This window comes from Pleurodeles waltl, chromosome 6 (genome assembly GCF_031143425.1).
Source record: "Pleurodeles waltl isolate 20211129_DDA chromosome 6, aPleWal1.hap1.20221129, whole genome shotgun sequence".
Classification (NCBI taxonomy): Eukaryota; Metazoa; Chordata; class Amphibia; order Caudata; family Salamandridae; genus Pleurodeles; species Pleurodeles waltl.
The window spans coordinates 205,725,785-205,745,505 of record NC_090445.1 but is presented as its reverse complement, the minus strand read 5'-3'; the positions used below and the strand labels follow the sequence as shown (position 1 = coordinate 205,745,505).

Sequence of the window (19,721 nt, the reverse complement as noted above, 5' to 3'; positions counted from 1 at the left end):
ATGATGCGCATTGACAGTTCCATGTTCTTCTTAGGGATGTGGGTTTCTACTCCCATGTCCCTAAGAGGGATGTGGGTTCTGAGCTTCATGCTTCTGAGAGGATTGTGAATTTAGAGGTCTGTACTCTGTGGCCTGTAGATATTTCCGGCTCTCTGCTCTTTAGGGGAATGTGACCTTGAGCTCCATATTCGTGGGAAGAATGATACTGGCACTGCATTTTGTGTGTGGTGCGATCATGCATTCTTGAGAGGAATGCAGTCTTTTGGCTGAATGCTTAATTGATGCATAAGTGCCTGAGCTGTTTATTCTTAAGTTGGATGTAGACTTTGGTATATTTGTTTTTGCCAGGAATACAAGCTGTGTAGTTTTTGAGGGGTTTGGACTCTGAGACCTTTCTCTATTCTAGAGTTTGACTGACTGAGGTCTGGAGGGATGTAGGCATTGGGCTGCGGACATTTGAGAGGGATGTGGGAGCTAACATGGGTGTGGGCACTCAACTACATGGTGTTTAGAGGATGCTTCGGTTTCTTCTATGCATGTGGCATTGTGGACACTGAGCTCATCGTCCAGAGTAGAAGTGGGCCTTGTAGTGCATCCTCTTGAGAGGGTTGTGTGTGCTAGATTCCGTGTTCTTAAAAGGAATGTGGATTCTGAGCTCCATCGTCCTGTGAAGTGTGTGATTTCTAAGTTGCTCCTAAGAAGGATGTTGGTACAGAGCTTTATGTTCATGAGTGGCGTGTGAACTTAGGTTCCTTAGCTTGATGTGGTCCCGGACCTCCTTGTTCGTAAGAACCATTTGGCCTTAAGCTGCATAGTCTCGGCAGAGATGTGGACCTTGAGCGTTGGCTCTTCAGATGGATGTGGGTCTTGAGCTGCTCACTGCAGCTGGTTGTGGGCACTAACTCCATGCTCTTGAGAGTCTAGGGTCCTCACTGCTTGTTCTAAAGACAGATGTCGTTTCAGAGCTCCTTCTTCTAGGGAAGGACGTGTGACACAAACTGTGGGTCTTTGAAAAGAATGCACAGGCTTAGCCATGGTATTTAGAGAGATTTGTTTTGTCTCAGTTTTCAGTGAGTTGTGAGCCCTGAATTCTGTGTTTCACGCCCAAACCCTCAAATGGTCCTTGCAGAATTAAGATAGGAGGAGTGAAGTGTACGAACAGTCCTTAGTTTGTTTTTAAATAAAGCAGCTGCTCAAAATGTTTTTGGGAAGGCCTTCGCTTCAGCTTGGAGTACAGAACGTCCCATGATGGCCTGCAGCTTTCACTGAAGTAACCTTGTTGATTTTCCCATTTAAACACATTAGATTTATCAACATAGAGAAGAGGAAGAAGTTAGCCCTCTTTAGTCCTATTTTCACCAACAGTCAGACTACATAGCTCCTCGAGGACAGTAAATGTTTCCAGTAATGACGTCCATGGTTTGATCCTCTATTTTCAGACTGTTCATATCATTTATTTTTTCAAATGAATTCCTAGATAACTTATTTTTACAGAGGAACCAACATATTAATTTTAAGGCAGTTCTTCCATTAGCTCAAAAAGACAGTAAATATTCTCCAACCACCCAAATGAATTCATCATCCTTTAGATTGTGAACAATGCTTTCGCATGGAGCTTTATGGCATGGAGCTTTATGGCAGTGTATATGTTTGATATCTATGAAAGCACCACTTTAGTGCCACCTTAGTACTTCATGTTTTCCTAGTATTTTTATCAGAATTAGTCAATAGTTTTTTTGAAAATGTAGCCACGTCCTCTGACAGTGCTGTGACACTGCTTGGAAAATATTTTAAGAAATGATTGACCCCTTGTAACAATTTACGGTGAACACAAATTGCGTAACAACACGGAACGCGTTAACAATCTGTCTTGTTCTTGCTTAAATTTACCTCTCAGGGATTTATATCCGGGTCACCTGGAATTATACAGTTCTGCAGCCACATCATTTTCCACATTCTTGTGGTTTTTACTGAAATCGGCACATAAACCATTTTCTACAGGATAATTTGCGGATTTCAACAAGAAAGAATTGTTTGATGTTAAAATGACAATACATTAAAGTAATGCTGTCGCAGAATGTGCCACATAATATGCTGCTTAATTTGCCTAATGTTGTTTCATAATTAATTGAGCCCTGCTGCATAAATGGGCCCTTTGCGCATAATTTCAGTGGCCCTGCTTACACTTAATTGGGCCTGGGTGAAATTTAAATGACCTCAACATGATTAATGTAATTTCGGGAACTACACATTACACTTTATATGGGATACTCCTCAAATTACGCTATTACATCACTTTGTGTAATTACATGTCATTTGCGGCAAAAATGTACTATGAGTGCACCATTCGCACTTAGCGTAATTACATGGCATTCACGGTAAACATTTACTATGAGCTGTAAAAAATTACCACAAGTGCACATCAACAGAATGCTAATGTTCGTGGTGTTTTTGTTTAAATTGATCCTCATGCCAACAATTGTTTAGAGGACGCAATTCGCGCTAAAATGTTGCACCAAATAACAGATTTGCATTGTGTTTAATTATGCATGTCTTACATCATTTTGCCGATCTTTTGCGTAATTATGCTAAAGCAAACTATTTAAATTTTGCAACCCCCTTAACCTAATCATTACAATGGCCTTTCTTATTCAGAAACAGAAAGGCACCTTTCACCCACAAGGAATCTGTGCAGCTTTTCTTACTACAGGCTTTTACATTGTGTAGTGTTGTTAATTTAGGCTGTGTGCTGATCCTGCACCACTGTTGTAAGCTCAACAATGCATAGTATTTCAGGTAATTATTGGCAAGTGTTATACATAATATTATAGTACTCTTCAGTACAAATACATTTGCATACTCTATCAGTTGTAGACATACGGCTGCAAAGAAAAAATCCTGCACTTGCCATGGCCATTCCAATTTGTTGGCTTCTGTGGTCGTCAATGCCAGTAGCCGGTGTTGGTGTGGCATTTACAGCACCTGATGTAATATGATCCTGCCAAATTGTAATTTATCGGGTTTGATAAATACCACCTAACTACACCTTTTAGGGGAACAACATACCGTTTTATGCTTACTGCACCAAAATCCATGTGCTCTGCTAAGTACCGAGCATGTTTCTCTTCTATAAATATCATCAGCTTTGACCTGCCGATGTTTATCACAGAACTATCATTGTGATATGTGCGGTAACAGGAGTTACGGCATATATCGCAATTTAACGTAATGAGGGTTTGAGTGTTTATTTTTTTTCATATTTGAGCCCTCCCCCGCAGACATGCCTACTTATCATTTGCTTTCATGTCACATTTTTCTTTTCTCCTTCACTCATCTAGTTAACCCTCACTCTTCCGACTCTGTCTTTGCTTTCGCTTTCCATTTGATCACCCTTTTCTTAGCTACCTCTCTTTGTCCACTGTCCTCCTTTACTTCATTCACTGAATTTGAATATCCTTTGCTCTTTCTTTCGCTTCTCCTCTGCGTCTCTCCCCATTCTGCTGCTTTTTTATTTGCTCTTTATTCTAATTGTACGATCTTTCACTTTTCACACTCCCCTTTATCTCTTTTTCCCGCTTGCCTCTGCCCTTTGCTCCCTGTTTACATTTGCTGTTTCTCTTTGTTCTGTTTCTTTCAACCCCTCCTCTCCTTTGCTCCGTTCTCATTTGATCTAATTTTTATTTTTCTTCTTCTTTCCTCTTTCTTGCCTTTCCAACCTTTAACTGCCTCTCCTGTTTACTCAATGTTCTCTCCTGCCCTTTATTTTTATTTGTTTTCTTGTTCTCTTAAGTCCCTCTTCCCTTTTGCTCACTCTCCTCCTTTGCTCACTTTTCAATCTGTTATTTCTCCCTCGCTTAATATCGGTATCCTTTACCCTATTCTAACGGTATCTCTTAACTTTCCCCTCCCCTTTGCGCTTTGTTCTCTTTTGCTCTGTTTCTGTTTGTTCCCTCTTTCTATTTGTTTTTCTTTCCCATGTGCACTTCCTTCCCTATACTCACCCCTTTGTTCTTTTGCTCCAGCTTTGCTCACCCGTATACTTTGCGTGCTCTTTCGCTTTTAGCTCTCCTTTTATGTCTTGCCCTGTGTTTTCTCTTGCTCTTTACATCGTTTGTACTCCCCGTCCTTGGCTATGTCCACACGTTGGTCTGTTTCTCTTTGTTCCCTCTTCCTCATAGGCTTTATGCTCTCTTCCACCAATTTCTCATCTTTTTCCTATTTACTCTCTCTTTTTGGCCTTCCTTCCTCTTTGCTGTCTCCTGTTTCATCTCTTTCCCCCCTTGCTTTCTCTTCCTCCAGCTCTCTTCACACTTTTACTACTTTGGTCTTTTTCACTTTGCTCCGTCTGCTCCTTTGTTACCCTTTCATCTTTAATTTGGTTATCCCTTCTTGCTATTTTTCCCTTTGATGCCCCATTCCGGATTTAATTCCCCCTTTTCTTTCTCATCCGCTTTGTTCTTTCTTTCTCTCTGCTCACTCTTACCCTTTGGTGTCTGTTTCTATTTATTGTTTCCCCCTGATTCATCTTCCCCTTACTTCAACTTTCCAACTTTACTTTCTTTCTCCTACCTTCTATTCTCCTTTTTCATTTACTTGTTCTTCCCCTTTTAATCTTACTTCCGTTTTTATCAGTCTTCACCTCTGATCTCTGTTCTCTATTTTTCTTTCTTTCCTTTTGATCTTGCTTGGCTTCACTCTTTCCTTGCTTCCTCTTTTCTTCTTCCCCTTTGCAATTTATGTTTACACCAGTGCTTAATGTGTGCTTGTTGTTTCCGGTGCTGAGCACCGGCACTTATTTTTGAGGGCCGGCGCTTATTTTTCTGCCTCAAGCATTTACTGCGAGCAAAAGACACATATGGGAAAGACGGAGGAAGAGAAAAACGATAAAGCGTCACAATCGGAGATAGCAGAAAGCTGCAAAAGTGAGCTGAAGGGGAAGGAATTGGTTTTAAATAGATTGAAGAGGCCCGAAATGGCTCCAGGACTACGCTGCCTCAGTATTCAGTGCTCGCACACTTAATTGCAGCAGCCGCGCGTTTAAGAGAAGGACTTTGAGCACCAGCACGTTTTTATGTACAAATTAAGCACTGGTTTACACTCCCTCCTACTTTATCTGTTTTTTTCTGGTTTATCCTAATTCCCTCAGGTTTCCTTCATTCACTTTTCATCTTTTCTTTCTGTTCCCCTTTGTCGTTTCCCTCACATTACCTTCTTCCTCCATATTTTATCGTTCTCGTTCTCACCTTATTCTCACCCCCTCTTTCTTTGACTTCTAGGTTTTGTGCAGAGTAAGATCCCCTCTCATCTGGATGCGGTGGTGATCGGAAGTGGCATCGGTGGTCTGAGTGTGGCAGCTGTATTGGCAAAGGCGGGCAAGCGGGTGCTGGTACTGGAGCAGCATGACCAGGCAGGCGGATGCTGCCACACCTTCGAGGAGAAGGGATTCGAGTTTGATGCCGGTGAGGGACATTGAGCACAGGGTGTTAGGAGTGGGTACTGTCCACTGATTCCAGCTACCACCAGACAGTGAACACACGAAAATATTCATGTAATGTCTTTTATAAGAGCGCGTAGCTTACAAGGGGTTTCAGCTACCTACAAGGGATTGCCGACAGCAAGAACTTCCTATATATGGTTGTAAGCAATAAGATGTGTTTTGAAGTCACAAGCTAGTGCTTTATAAATAAAATAAATGAGTGTGTATTGTGTCCAATTGTTAATGACTTAATAACCGCACAAGATGCTCTGACATGACCTTTTGAGGAAGGTTACAATTTAAACTAGCTATAGAATGAGTCTGATGCTCGAAAATGGAATTTTAATTAGAAAACATATTTTAAAAGTGCTGAAATTATGCTTGGGGCTGCTCAGTAATATGAAGGTGTTGCCGGGAGGTGCACCGTATGCCTGGATGGCAGTAACATGAAGATGAAGCCAGTGTATGTCAGATGCAGCTCAGTGTGCCTGAGTGGCAGTAGTATGACGGCAGTGTCATCGTATGCTAGCAGCTGCTTAGTGAGTCTGGGCGATGCTATTGCAAGCCCCACAGGTCTGCACTCTTGTGTGCTGAGAAGTATTGGAGGCTGCGGGCAGTCCATTTCCGACATCTGATATGGGAAGAGCAATAGGCTACTCCATCCTGCTTGTATCCAGCTACTCATCTGCGTAGCCACTGGGGAACTGAAGAGCTTGATAGAGGCTACCAGTCTGAAGCTAACCTAGAGAGGACACTCACCTCCTTTCTCCAGCACCCCCTTTTTTGTAGACTCAGAACCACTTCAGGATGTGCCTGAGAGCAGCCTCAAAGTGATGAGCGTCGATAGCCTGTCCCGCCCATCCATATGTGTCTTTGAGTAAGTGGATTAGGTCTTCTTCAGTTCTGCTCTGATAAGGTAAACGCCTCCATCAAAAGCATCTTTGATTCCCAAAGAACCCCTGGCCTGAAGATATTTCAGCACAAGGCAATACGACTCCAAAGCCAGCTAAGCATAACCAAGCAGGAATAGCACTACTGTACCCTAAAACAGAAAATATAAGGCGGCTGCATTGTATGGTATTGCACTGTATTGTATTGTATGTTAGCATTGATAAACACTTTATATCCATGGTGAGTCCATGGAGTGCTTTGACTAGTGTTAGGTTCCTATATTCCTTTCAGAATACATGGTGAACAGGGTGTTGAATGTAGTGAGCCTGCATGGGAAGTAATGGGTGGGGTGCAAGAGGTTCATAAACGGCTCCATACATGGTGTGGTGAAAGTTACTACACCTAAACATGAAGTTTTGGAGCAAGCACATAAATTGACACTGCCTCACATTCTACAATTCTAGGACTGGTCAGTATTCCAAAGATGAGTCTGCCATTGAGTGAATACCATTTGAATAGGTGGATTCAACAAGGGTGTATATCATATAAGCTATGACTACAACCTCATTCAACAATGACCCAACCCCTGGATGTACTGTTAAACTACTAGGGTATATATCATGTGGGGTCCACCAAGAAGCATAACCCCTAGTAGCAGTGTTTAACATCCAGGCTGTATACAGTGCATAGTACACCCAGAAGCAGAGTGACAGCCCCTTAAGCATTGTTAAGCAACCAGAGTATATACGATTACAGTAAGTAAGTCTGGGTGGATCGCAGTAACTACCAGATGAATTCAAGTATTCCACACCTCACTTTTGTTTTAGCTCTGCAGTATGTGCAGGATATAGTTCATTTTCTTTAACAGGAAATGGTATTGATGAGGAATGCACCCAGTCCCGACTGCAGAAGGGCTTTAAAGAACCATCAAGTCTGCCATGAATATGCAACAAAAAGCCTCATCCAGGCACATTCAACTAGCCGAGCACTGCCAGCACCTGTGTATTGATGGTGCGTTTTACTACTAAAAGGACGAATAAAACAGATTAGGGCCGCATCAGTCCCAAAGGACAAGAGCGCTATGGAGTGAATTATAGGCAAACCCACACAGGAAAATCCACACAAGACACGGTTTAACTACATCACGGAGGTCTATGTAAGATTTAGAAGGATTACAGAAGGCAAAATAGTCGGTTCAATTCAAAATACTGAAAGTGAAAATAAATGTAAATAAGCGTAGGCAACGGAAGCTGAGTCCTATTCTAGTTAATATCCAGAACCAAACATTGTCTAGCACAAGACAAATAATGCGTCAAATGGCAATTGTCATAGGGACTGCTCAGTTTAAAAATCAATAGATAATTGTAAAAAATCTCTAAGTATTGAATCAAAAAAGGCTGGCATGGGGTCTGTCTCTATGAAAAAGGGGTAAATCATAGTCGCACATCCGAAAAACAAAAGTTCTTTTAGGATTTCAGCTGCAGAGAACCAGGCCCTAAACATTGTGTGTAATGGCACCGTGGGTTGAACTCCAAATGTTGCTTTAAAAAGCCAATCAACATTCAGAAGTTTTATTACTTAAAACAAGCCCACTCTAGAAACATAGCCGCTTCAAAACATGAGTAGAGCAAATACATCAAGATTTGTGCATATTTATTCCGGCAGCAAATAGGAGATAGTGAATTGTTACAGTGAAAATAAACATCACCCTAGATCAGGGCACATTTCATCCTTTATATAAAAAGGGAAATTCTGTATAAATGGAAAAAAATGAATATAGTGCACAGTGCACCTTTTTAAAGCTATGTTTTTAGTGCAATCAGGCTAAGACCTAATAAACCAGTTTTGTGGCATATTTATAGTAATTTAAGCATACAATTGTAATAATTCTAATTTAATGTACTCAGTATCACTCGAACTTTGCCAATTTTGTGGTTTGATCTTTCGCTATTGTGAGCTTTCATGTCATGTTCAACCTACAACCTATCTCTATTTTACCATCAACAATCCGAATTTCTGCCAACAGCCCTCACTGCAACTTATGTTATAATGCTTATGTTTAATATATGCAAACTGTTTCTTGCTGAGGTATTTTTAGGAATCAAATAAATACGCTTAGAACAAATATATTGCCTAGGGACACCAACATTCTATATTCCTTGTCTTGACCTCTATACTGTCCTTCACTCTGTCCCCTCAGGTTTGCACTATGTGGGACAGATGCACCCCAAGGGCATGCTACGATTGATCATGGACCTGCTGACTGATGGTCAACTGGACTGGGCCCGACTGGATGATCACTATGAAACCATATTCGTGGAACAGCAGGAGTACCACCTCTGCGCTGGCAAGCAGGCATTTGCCACCAACCTGGAGGACCAGTTCCCCCAAGAAAAGAAGGCCATCAGAGAGTTCCTGGGATTGATGAAGGTGAGGCAGTAAGATGGTCTGGCAAAGCTGATGGTGTAAATGCTTCCTAAATGCCAGTGCAGGTAACCATTGCACATCCTCTTGTTGGACAGTGAAACCCGCTTATTTCCTTGAGCACAAAAAAATCAGGTACATATAAGAAGCATTGGCAATGTAAAAAGGTCACAAGTTCACAATAGTTTTATTTGTGTATGTTTTTGCAAATATATGCACTAGGCATTAAAAGTACAAATGTTGCTATCTGTTACTGAAATACAAAGTAAAAAATTATCCATAAAAAAGAAAGCTGAAATTGAAGCACAGATTAGCTCCCTAACTTTGGCACTCAAGTGGATGACTACTAAATAGGCCGATGTGCACACGTGCACAAGCAAAATGCTGTCTCTCTTGGTAAAAGAGCCAATAGCTACAGTAAGCTGACTTATTGCCCCTTGCTGTATGCTGAGGTGGAAGAAGCAACTTGTGAGTGATACACTGGATAGACCAATGGATGAAGATGACTGACCAAAGCCCCTGCAGATTGTCGTATGTATGTCCTTCTAGGATTCATTTTTAGCTGTGGCCTAAGAGACAGCTTTAGCTGTTTTTACCATCCTTATGCTGTTTTCCCAAAAAACTCATACATCTATGTTCACTAAAGAAACCAAAGGTTAAAGAGACGTTATAGTTAGGTGAAAATATCAGTTAAAACATGCCATTTCAAAACAAACAAAACCACTCAAATTCTCCAGTTATAGTTATCGCACGTAACTATAACGTGCTCTAAAGTAAGTATAACTGGGGCCCTCGAAATGCAGTGTTTTTATGAATGATGTCATTTCAGATGTTGCAGTAATGTTATCAATGATACCACAGAACATGTCATGAGTGATGTAATATGGGAGGTAATTAGCAATGCATGGGTGCGAGTTATAGTTACTTTAGAACACAAGTTATAGATACTTTAGATAACTATAACGGGTGAATTTCATTAGATTTGTTTGTCTAAAAGTGTATGTTTTAAACAGACCTGTAGCAAACCTGTAACTGACTATGAAGCTAGCCCTTCTAGCTCCACAGATGAAACATGATCACCTCTAATAATAATAACTATTTCCAATGCAGTCCCAGAGCTCCACCTTCCCATTCCAAGACACCACATGGAATTGGAATTGCTGACACTAAACAATACCACCTGGAGAGAATTCTGTCAAATTCTTATCTACCTACTGCTGAATTTGGGTGAGAGGGCACTGCACAGACCACTGACAACTTTTAGTGTAGAAAAGGCCACTTTAATGAAGCAGATGCAGATCACAAACGTCCTTTCCTAGGTAAATCACCTTACAAAGCTACTAACCTCACTATACATCGAGAATCACCTACTTTTTGGCCTACCTCTCACCCCTAATTGCCCCCTCACCCACAATTCCCCTAACTCAACTCACTATCACTAGAGCTATACTGTACAACCGGAACTTACCTTACTTCCTCAAACTGTAAACCTTTAACTTCCTGCCTTCTGCAAGCATAAACTAACCTCACCCCTTCAAACTCCGTAACCCACCTCAACAATAGAACTGCTTCAAACCACGAAAACCGGTCATCAAACTGCCTGCCAGCACCTGCTCACCAGTGACAACTACTTTACATAACCCTTCCCTGTGCACCTGTTTCACCTTTTACTTTCACACTGATCCACCCCTTGGACCTTTACTAAAAGAGGGTAGGTTGATGGGCCAATAACATTCTGTCTCTTACTGAGCTGCTAGCCACTGTGTCATCTTGCACAAAACAGTAGCTGGTAAACCTAAAACCCAGAATCTATCCATTCTCTGACACCTTCTGCCTACCAAATTACCCTCAAAACATTTGCCGTCCCTAGGACTGTACCATCCACTCAAATTGTCCGTGGGACAGACCTCCCTTGTCGGCTGCCCCCAAGTCCTTATTGGGCGTGAGGGCACAGCACAAACCACTGACAGCTTTTAGTGTGGAAAAGGCCACTTAAATGAAGCGGGTGCACATCACAAATGTTGGCCTGCACCCCATCCTTAATTGCTACTCCCCACAATTGTCCCAACTCGATTACCTGTCACTGTACCTATTCTCTACAATCCGAACTGATCTTACTTTCTCAAACTGTAAACCTTTAACTTCCTGCCTTCTGCAAGTCTAAACTTACTTCCCTCTTCAACTGCTTCACCCTCCCCAACAACAATAAACTGCTTCAAACTATGAAAATCTGTCTTCAGACTGCCACACAGAAACACTTCCCATGAGTCTTTCTGCCCTATCCCACCCTTTGCTCTCTTTCATTCTCCATAAAAGCCTCCCAAGTGCCTAATGGGCTTACCACAATTCTACTCCTAAAGCATCAGAGAAAGAAATGCATAATTGCAACAATTACACGTCTAGTCCCACCGGCGATAGATTCACCCCATCTCCCTGCAAGAATGGCGTAGCTTCAGACTTCAGTTCTGAAAGCACAATACGCCCTACTCCTTCCCTACAAACATTTCACAGTTCCCTGTGTATCTTCCTCCTTGGTTTCTCTACAGCTGCTGGATGATCCATACCCTCCTAGCAATCAACTTTGTGCATAATATGAACACTCCCACCCAGGCCCGCTTAATTTATTTCAAGTCTACTTTCGCTGCTTTTAGGAATGGCAACCTCTTTTCCTGGACTAAGGACCTGATTTAGAGTTTGGTGGGCCGGTTACTCTGTTACAAACGTGATGGATATCCCACCTGCCTGATTACGATCTCCAAAGGCTATTATGGGATCGTAATACAGCGGATGGGATATCTGTCATGTTTCTGACGGAGCAACCCCCTCCGCCAAACTCTAAATCGGGCCCTATATCATTTTCCCCCCAAATGGATCGCTAACACATATGGGCATTTATCAACCCCTACAAAATCTGTTCAACGTTGGTTGCGTTAACATGATCCTTTCTTCATTCCATTCAGCTTGCATCCGGTAGTCTCCAAATTGCAACTGTTTGCCATAACTTCTCCCCAACGCTTTTTTGTCCATTTTACAAACAAATATCCCACCATGTAGAGGCTCATGCCTTCATGCGCTGGGCTTAAAGTACACCTTAAAATTAAACAACAAAAACAGTTATGTGGTATCCCCCACCTAATGCACAAATGCCCTGTAACATTCTGATTACCTCTTCCCCAACTGCATAATCCTGTCCTGGAAACCAACCCTGTCTCCTTTATTCAATCGCTGCACCTATCTGGAAGGAATGTGTCCCATATTCTGCTGCAGGAAGTGCCAGCCTTTACAAATGCCCTATGAAACACCATCAGCAACTGAAAGGCCGTGACTACTGCACCATCCTGGTGCCTAAACACTTACTTGACCTATTCTTGACCTGCCGCCCCAGACCAGTCCCCTAATATACCAGCAAAAACGCTGCACTGGATATGCCCCCAGTCTTTTTGTCTCACCTTTAGCTCTTTGATCTGTTTTAGACTTTCATATCTGAATTAACACCTGATCCTCACACAGGTCCACATCGTCCCACTCAAGCCTTGAAAGGCCCCAAAAACATCCAGCACATCAATGCGGAAAATAAGTCTGCCTCCCATTCACTGCTACAAACGCAGTTAAAGCTACCTATGACTATACGTAATATTGACCACTCCAGAAGTCTCCTCTTTCTCCCCATCTCCCTTTTCACTTGCCCATCCTTCCAAAATCCTCTGACCCAATTCCCCTGAACGGGCATACCCCCAGAGCAATTTATCAACATAAGCAATGCCTGACAACTTTCCTGCTATTGTCACCCTTGACCAACCTTTCCCAATCATGTCCATAATAAAGTTAACCACATCCTTGTGTATCACACAGGCTTCCTCCTCATCATGTCTCCTCCTCACCCCGGACTACAAGAATCCCTCCAAGCCTGCCGGTACACCCTTTTTGTAGACTCAGTTAGGGAACTCACCATCAATTGTAGCATCCTCTTTCTCCTATCTCCCACAGCTCCAGCCACATCAGTGTTCTGTCTTTGTTGAGTCCCGAAGCAAGACCACAGAACCTCTTCCACTAAAAATGAGACAAAGCGTTGCATTGTTGTTATCAGTGCTGGTACATGTCTCCCCCTGAACAGTATATTCAGTTTCAAATACCCCAGCACAATGACCCTCAATAGCTTCAACACTTGTGTCTCTCGCTGATTGCCTATTCACTACGTGTAGTACTGCAATGTTGTGTACATTGAACAGTACTTTCTTGGTGGCAAAACCATCGCCCCAGAGGACCAGCGCCATTACTAAAGGAAAAAATTCCAAAAATGCATGCTCCTCCCTCCATTCTCATAACACATGGAGAGAGTGAGGGAGAAGTATATGACTAGGAGGAACTCGACCGTACTAATCTCCCTATGTATATAACCAACTTTGTGCATAATATGAACATTCCCACCCAGGCCCGCTTAATTTATTTCAAGTCTGCTTTCGCTGCTTTTAGGAATGGCAACCTCTTTTCCTGGAGTAAGGACCTGATTTAGAGTTTGGTGTGCCGGTTACTCTGTTACAAACGTGATGGATATCCCACCTGCCTGATTACGATCTCCAAAGGCTATTATGGGATCGTAATACAGCGGATGGGATATATATCATGTTTCTGACGGAGCAACCCCCTCCGCAAAACTCTAAATCGGGCCCTAAATCATTTTCGCCCCAAATGGATCGCTAACACAAAGAAGTACAGGGTTCACTGGTAAATCAAAAAGCGTAAACAAGGGGTATGCTTATGCCCCCTGCCGCTTAAAGTCCTTACTAGGAAAATGGGGTCAGTGTGAGACTGTGGAGTATTAGAGAGACAAGGGGGAATTTCCTTTACGGACTAGGTGGTCTTACACACTATATAGTGTCATGCTTCATCATTTGACCACCTAGCCCCACCCAGGTAGGACAGTGCCACCTGGGCGGACTCAACCTCACTGTTAAAAAAACAGGATGGAGTGCGTAAATAAATTGTTGGTCTGGAAAGATTTGGGATCCAGCTAACCTAGGGAAAATAAAAACAACTAATCAGTCACTTGTACTAAGTTACAATTTTAATAATGGTGTCTGTTTGGTGTGGTTAAAAACAAAAATGGGACCCCTCCGTGAAAACAAGGACTCACAGGGTCACCTATCTAAAAAGTCGGTTGCCAACATGTTTCTGCCCTTAATGATGAGATAAGGAAGGTCTCGGGGCATTCGTCAGGGCCTCGGATCCCTAAGACTCAAATTAGAGAGCCTCCTCCAATATGCGGAGAAAAGGAAATAAGGCGAATAAGGTAAAAGGCCTATCTTACCCAAGGAATTACCTTGAGGGGGCCCGGGGAATACAAAACAAAACAATGAAGCAATTAAAACAAAGGTTAGTGAAACACAACACTGCACAGCAAACCACACTACCACGCGTGACTGAGAGAAACTAGTTCATGCACTGTATACATGTGGTAGAGAAATCTACCACTGAAAGGGGGTAGGAAATCTTACCCTATCCCTAGAGGCTACTGGCCTCTGGTATCCAGGAGTGGGAGTGTCCCCTTATTGTCAAACACTAAGGATAAATACAATGAAAGTAGCATAAATAAAAAATGAATAAGGAGTACACACAAATGGGAGAGTGACCCAAAACTTCTATAATTAGAAAAAATGAAAGTAGGGAAGTACCCAAACCGGTACCAGCAGTGTCCTAGGTACTGGGCAGATTGTAGGGCGCAAACAGGTCTGATACAGATCAAAGGGGAGGAACACAACATAAGGGAAGGCACCTCTGATAAAACCAAAAAGCAAGAAAGCCACAACGGACAGTACATGGAAGGAAAAAACACTAAGAAAGTATCTTATCTGTGCTAGGTGATATCCGATGTAGCCACTCACTGCCTCAAAGGGGGCGCTCGCTATGCACCTATATCGTCCTCTCCCTTGACCGCTTGGTGGAATGGCCCAGGGAGAGGCGGTCTTTTATAGTAGGTGTAAGGTTGCTGGCGTGCAAACAATACGTCGTCTCCATTGCGGACACGTAAAGCAGGTGTGGGCCGAAGATGCGTGATCACCGCTGCAACGCATGGTGCAGCTGTTGGCCGATGTGAGGACGGGAAGCGCATCTTCAACGTCGGGTGCAGTGACTCGGCGTTGCTGTGATGGATATCCGGGGCCGCTGGGAAGTGTAGTTCTCAGCGACCTCGTGTGTAAATGGAGTTCCGATATGAAAAGGGGGGAGGACTAATAGGGAGGGGGCAGAGAAAGAAAGAAGAGGAGAGGAGGGGGATGACGGAAGGGAAAAATAGAGGTGAATAAGGGTAAGTCAGAGAAGGAGGGACGGGAAGTTAGGGCTGGAAAACACGGGGCGGGGAGAGGAAGAAGAGGAGCAATAAGTAAGATAAAAGGAATGGAGGGAATAGAAGGAAATGAGAGAGATGCTGGAACAAGAAGGGGGAGGAGGAATGAAAACCACACAACGGGGGAAAGGGAGAAGAATGAGGGTGGGGTATGCGGAGAGGTGAAAAAGACTACAAAGAAATAAAGAAATAAACACAGCAGTGAAGTAAGAAAGTGAGATAGGAGGACAAGGGAAGAAATGGAGAGATCCTGCTGGGGAGGGCAGAAAAGGGGGGAGGGAAGGCAAGCAAGAAAAGGGGAAGAGAAAGAGAGAAAGAAATCAGAGAAAAGATGAAGGACAAAACCGGTAGAACAGTAAGTAGAATGAACTCATTTTTTGAGTGAAAACCACGGGATCTCATCATTCAAGCCATCGATGTCCGAATGTAATCTCCAGACCCAGCGCTGTTCAAACAAGAACAGCTTCTGTGTCATGTTGTTAGTCGTTAGAGGCAACTGCTCAAGGATGGTCCAGGATAAATCATCTGGGGAATGGTTGCTCAGGATGAAATGGCTAGTCAGCTTAGTAGCGTCTCGTTTACAGCGAATCGTGCTCCTATGCTCACAAATCCGTGTGCTAACCTTCCTTGTTGTCATTCCAACGTATTTGAGCTGGCAGGGGCATTTAATCAGATAAATAATGTTCTTGCTGTTGCAGTTAGTCAGTGATTTCTGTACCCCTGGTGTCTTCAGGTCTAGGTTTATCGTTGTAGATTTGAGTGTAAACCGACAAACACTACAGTTGCCACACAGGTAGTGGCCTGTCGGTGGTGGTAAGTGCCAGAGTGTGGTTTGCCTGGCAGGGGATTTTACCCTGGGTCTCGTATGGACCACCATATCGCGTATATTCGTGGCTCTCTTGTAAGCTTGCAAGGGTTGCTGAAAAGGTAGGCCTCCAGATGTGAGGGTCTTCCAATCTTCTCTAATAATTTTCTGGATCCTATTGGATAGTGGTTTAAAGGTGGTAACACACACTATTTGTTCAGTGTTAGGTTTGGTTGCACGTGGTTGCAATAGTTGGTCCCTATTGTTATTGTGTGCTCTTTTATAGGCTCTTCTGACCAGATGTGTAGGGTAGTCCTTAGCTAGCTTAGGCTAGCTTAGGGGGTCAAATGATAAAGCATAACACTATATAGTGTGTGAGACCACCTAGTCCGTAAAGGAAATTCCCCCTTGTCTCTCTAATACTCCACAGCCTCACACTGACCCCATTTTCCTAGTAAGGACTTTAAGCGGCAGGGGGCATAAGCATACCCCTTGTTTACACTTTTTCATTTTCCAGTGAACCCCATTCTTCTTTGTGTGATTCCTCCCTCCAGTCTTCCATTCCTCTGGCCACTGTTCTGCACACCACTGTCACTGCCAGTAAAGGTCAAATCCCTAGCCTTCTGGTGCCTACCCAGACCACTCTACATGCAAAATTCAGATGTTCCAGGGGCAGCTGAACCTCCAGCATTTGCACTTCCTCTTTTCATAGCATCACATCAATTAGCAATATTATTGCCCTTTTATTGTCATTCGGCAACCATGCCTCCATTTGTTCAGTATCAGTCTCAATCCCCAAAAATGTCAATGCCGTGTAACATATGAACCTGACAACCTCCTTGAGCTGTCTGAACTGCATTGCATGCAAAGGAGAGAGAAGAAGAGCACCATATCTACAGAGATATGGCTCTCTCCTTCCCTCTTCCTTGCACAGCATAGAATTTTGCCAAGCATCACGCACACACCTATGCGCCGTAGTGCAAGGGTGTGTGCATGAGTCCAGCATAGGTTTTGTACTGGATTCCCTTCCAGTACAAAATACTATGGATAGGCAACTTTTAAAACTTATCCTACTTGTATTTGTGCTGAACAGTGTAGCACACATGCAAAGTCAGAAAAGAAAGGAGCAATGAAAGCATCTCTCCTTAAAACACCTGCTTTGAAGTCGCGTTAATTTTTTACGTTGAACCCTCTCTCAAACTTTTGGTAGATAGGATTTTGTGTCAAAAAGAATGAGTGGCTGCATGGGGACACCTATGTACCACCCATATAACGCACCCTTGATGTTACTTTTGGGCAACTTTCCAGTGTGAAACAAGTTTTGCCCTGGAAAGTAAATAACAAAAATAAATACCTAAAAAATAACTATTGAAATTGCTTGGGAAAAGTAGAATCTGACTTGACTTTCCAAAATAAAACCAAACATTGAAAAGAGTTGTTGTGATGCAGCAGCAACCTTCCCATTAAAATTGTTTCTATTTTTTCAAATTTTTTCAATATAAAATAATTATATCTATAGTAATTTCAGTATTTGTTTGGTGCGTACTTGTTTGTATATTTTTTGCATATTACTGTTTTAATATTTGAAATTTAAATCATACTAATGGCTAAGGTGTCCCCGGCCTCCAGTAGTGATTCAGTGGGGGTCCTCAGGAGTCAAAAGGTTGGGAACCACTGTTTTAAACTGCAAATTTCACCTGGTAAAAACCCCAGTTTTTCACAGGCCTAAGCCTTCCTTTTAAATATTAATAAGGCACCTCTAGGTGTAGATAGGTTATTGCCCATAAGGCAGGTTGCATGGTATTTAAAATGAACACATGTAAACGTTTAGTGTTAAACACGTCCTTACAGTCCTTACAGTGACAAGGCCGTAAACGCTATTTTCACTGTAAGAAGGGTTGGCTGTTCTATAGAAAAGCACTGGGATACAATATTAAGTTTAATGAATATTAGGTCTGACTAGGGAACATCTATAAATTCAGTTTTTCGATTTTATTTATGATAAGCCCAATTCATTGGTAAAGTCACATTTGTCAGAATATTTAGTAAGGGGCACTCTTAGAAAGTTACCTTTGTCCTGCCTGAAGTCCTTGGAAGCTAAGTCTGAATTTTGTGCTCAGATTTCTGCCAGCCAGTAATTAGCATTTGAGTAGGCATGAATGAGGTTTGAACGTGGTCCTAGTTAGCAAATAGTCAGACCTGAATGAGCAGAGATGGCCCATCTGAACCTGAGAGAATATACAAGGAGGGGCTGTGAGGATCCTTTTAGACATTAAAATGTCAAATGTAGGTTGAATGCCACATTCTGCTGGACAGGTCTGTTGGGGGTTTTTATATTACACTTGGGGTGCACTTCAAAGAGGCCTGTACTGTCTCTGGTGACACTTTAGCAGGGCCCTACTTTGATCCCACCAGTTAGACAGGCCACAATCACAGTGGGCCTTTTTTTCACATTACAGTGTCAAAGCCTGTTTGACAGGTCTCCTGGGTTTACATATAACATTTAGGCTGCACTTCAAAGGGGGAAGACAGGATGCTGAAACAATTGTGGTGTATCCAGACTCTTTGAGGTTGTTGTGGGTACAGCAACTGCCACAAGATAGATTTTAGGGCCTCATTATGAGTTTAGCAGACGGTGGCATCCCCCCCCCAAGAGTTTTACCACTGGGATGACCAGTGGGAGCATTGTATTACGACGTTCCCGTCGGGTTGAATGGCGGGAACAATGCTATAGTATTGGTCTTGGCTCCCTTAAGGGAAGCCGAGACCAATACTGTACCACACCAGCACCATCGGAATGCGCACTGTCTGCAAAGTAGACAGTTCACATTCCGAGGGTGCTGGGCAGCATGGCCCCTTCACTGCCCATACCTTGGGCATTGCACTGCAGGGGCCCCACTGCATCCCCCGGCACTGGCTTTCCTCCAGCTTTTCCATGCCATGGAAAGGCTGGCGGAAAGCTGAGTTGTAATCGGCAAGGCGGCGCTGAGTTCAGCTCCGCTGTGGCTGAGTATGGCTCAGACCGCCATCAGCCTGTTGGCAGTGATATTCCTGGTGGTCCGCCCGCCAGGGTAGTAATGTGGAAGTCGGACTGCCTTGAGTGCGGCAGTCCGACTGACCCCCGAGTGAGGCGGTTCTTGGACCATCACACTCGTAATGAGCCCATTAGTGTTAGATGTGGGAGGACACTAGGATTATCGTAGTACACTTCCCACACATACACCCATCCAACAGAGCCTACGTTTAGTGTGGCGGACGTTTTTGACCATCTTGAAAATGAGAGGGTAGGGTTAGATTCTGGAACCTTCAAACCATTGGTCACCGTGTCCCCAGGGGTCATTCCTTCACACTAGTTCATACTAGGCATAAATGTGGTAACTTCAGGCACCCGCTTCAGAATACTGCTGGAATTGAGGAAGATCAGAAGAGGACTGAACCTGCTGTCTGCAACCTTGAAACAATCCTGGAAGACTCGAAATGATGTATTTCTTGTACCCAGGACAAAGAGAGTGGACTCCAGTGGTGATAAGGATGAACTTTTATTCAAGCTACAGGGGTACAACAAGCTTCAAGAGGCCTTTCCAGCAACTTGGGCAGTGCAAGGGTCCCCCTTGGTCCCCCGGCATTGGCTTTCTGCCAGACTTTTCATGGCGAGGTCCCCACCATGAAAAGACTGACTGAAAGTGAGGTTGCAATCAGCTGCCATGGCTGGTTAGAGGCCTGACTGCCGTCAACCTGACAGGATATGTGATACTGGCGGGGATGGTGGTTTTCACGCTGGT

At 43.3% G+C, this 19,721-nt stretch overlaps 1 protein-coding gene across 1 annotated transcript in view; it reads left to right on the top strand.

Moving 5' to 3' along the window:
* LOC138299535 (all-trans-retinol 13,14-reductase-like) overlaps positions 1 to 19,721 on the top strand; it is a 152,163-nt gene that overhangs the window by 7,045 nt on the left and 125,397 nt on the right. Inside the window, exons 2-3 of the mRNA XM_069237831.1 lie at positions 5,277 to 5,459; positions 8,568 to 8,797. Coding sequence (XP_069093932.1) covers positions 5,277 to 5,459; positions 8,568 to 8,797 — 413 coding nt within the window. The remainder of the gene's footprint in view (positions 1 to 5,276; positions 5,460 to 8,567; positions 8,798 to 19,721) is intronic.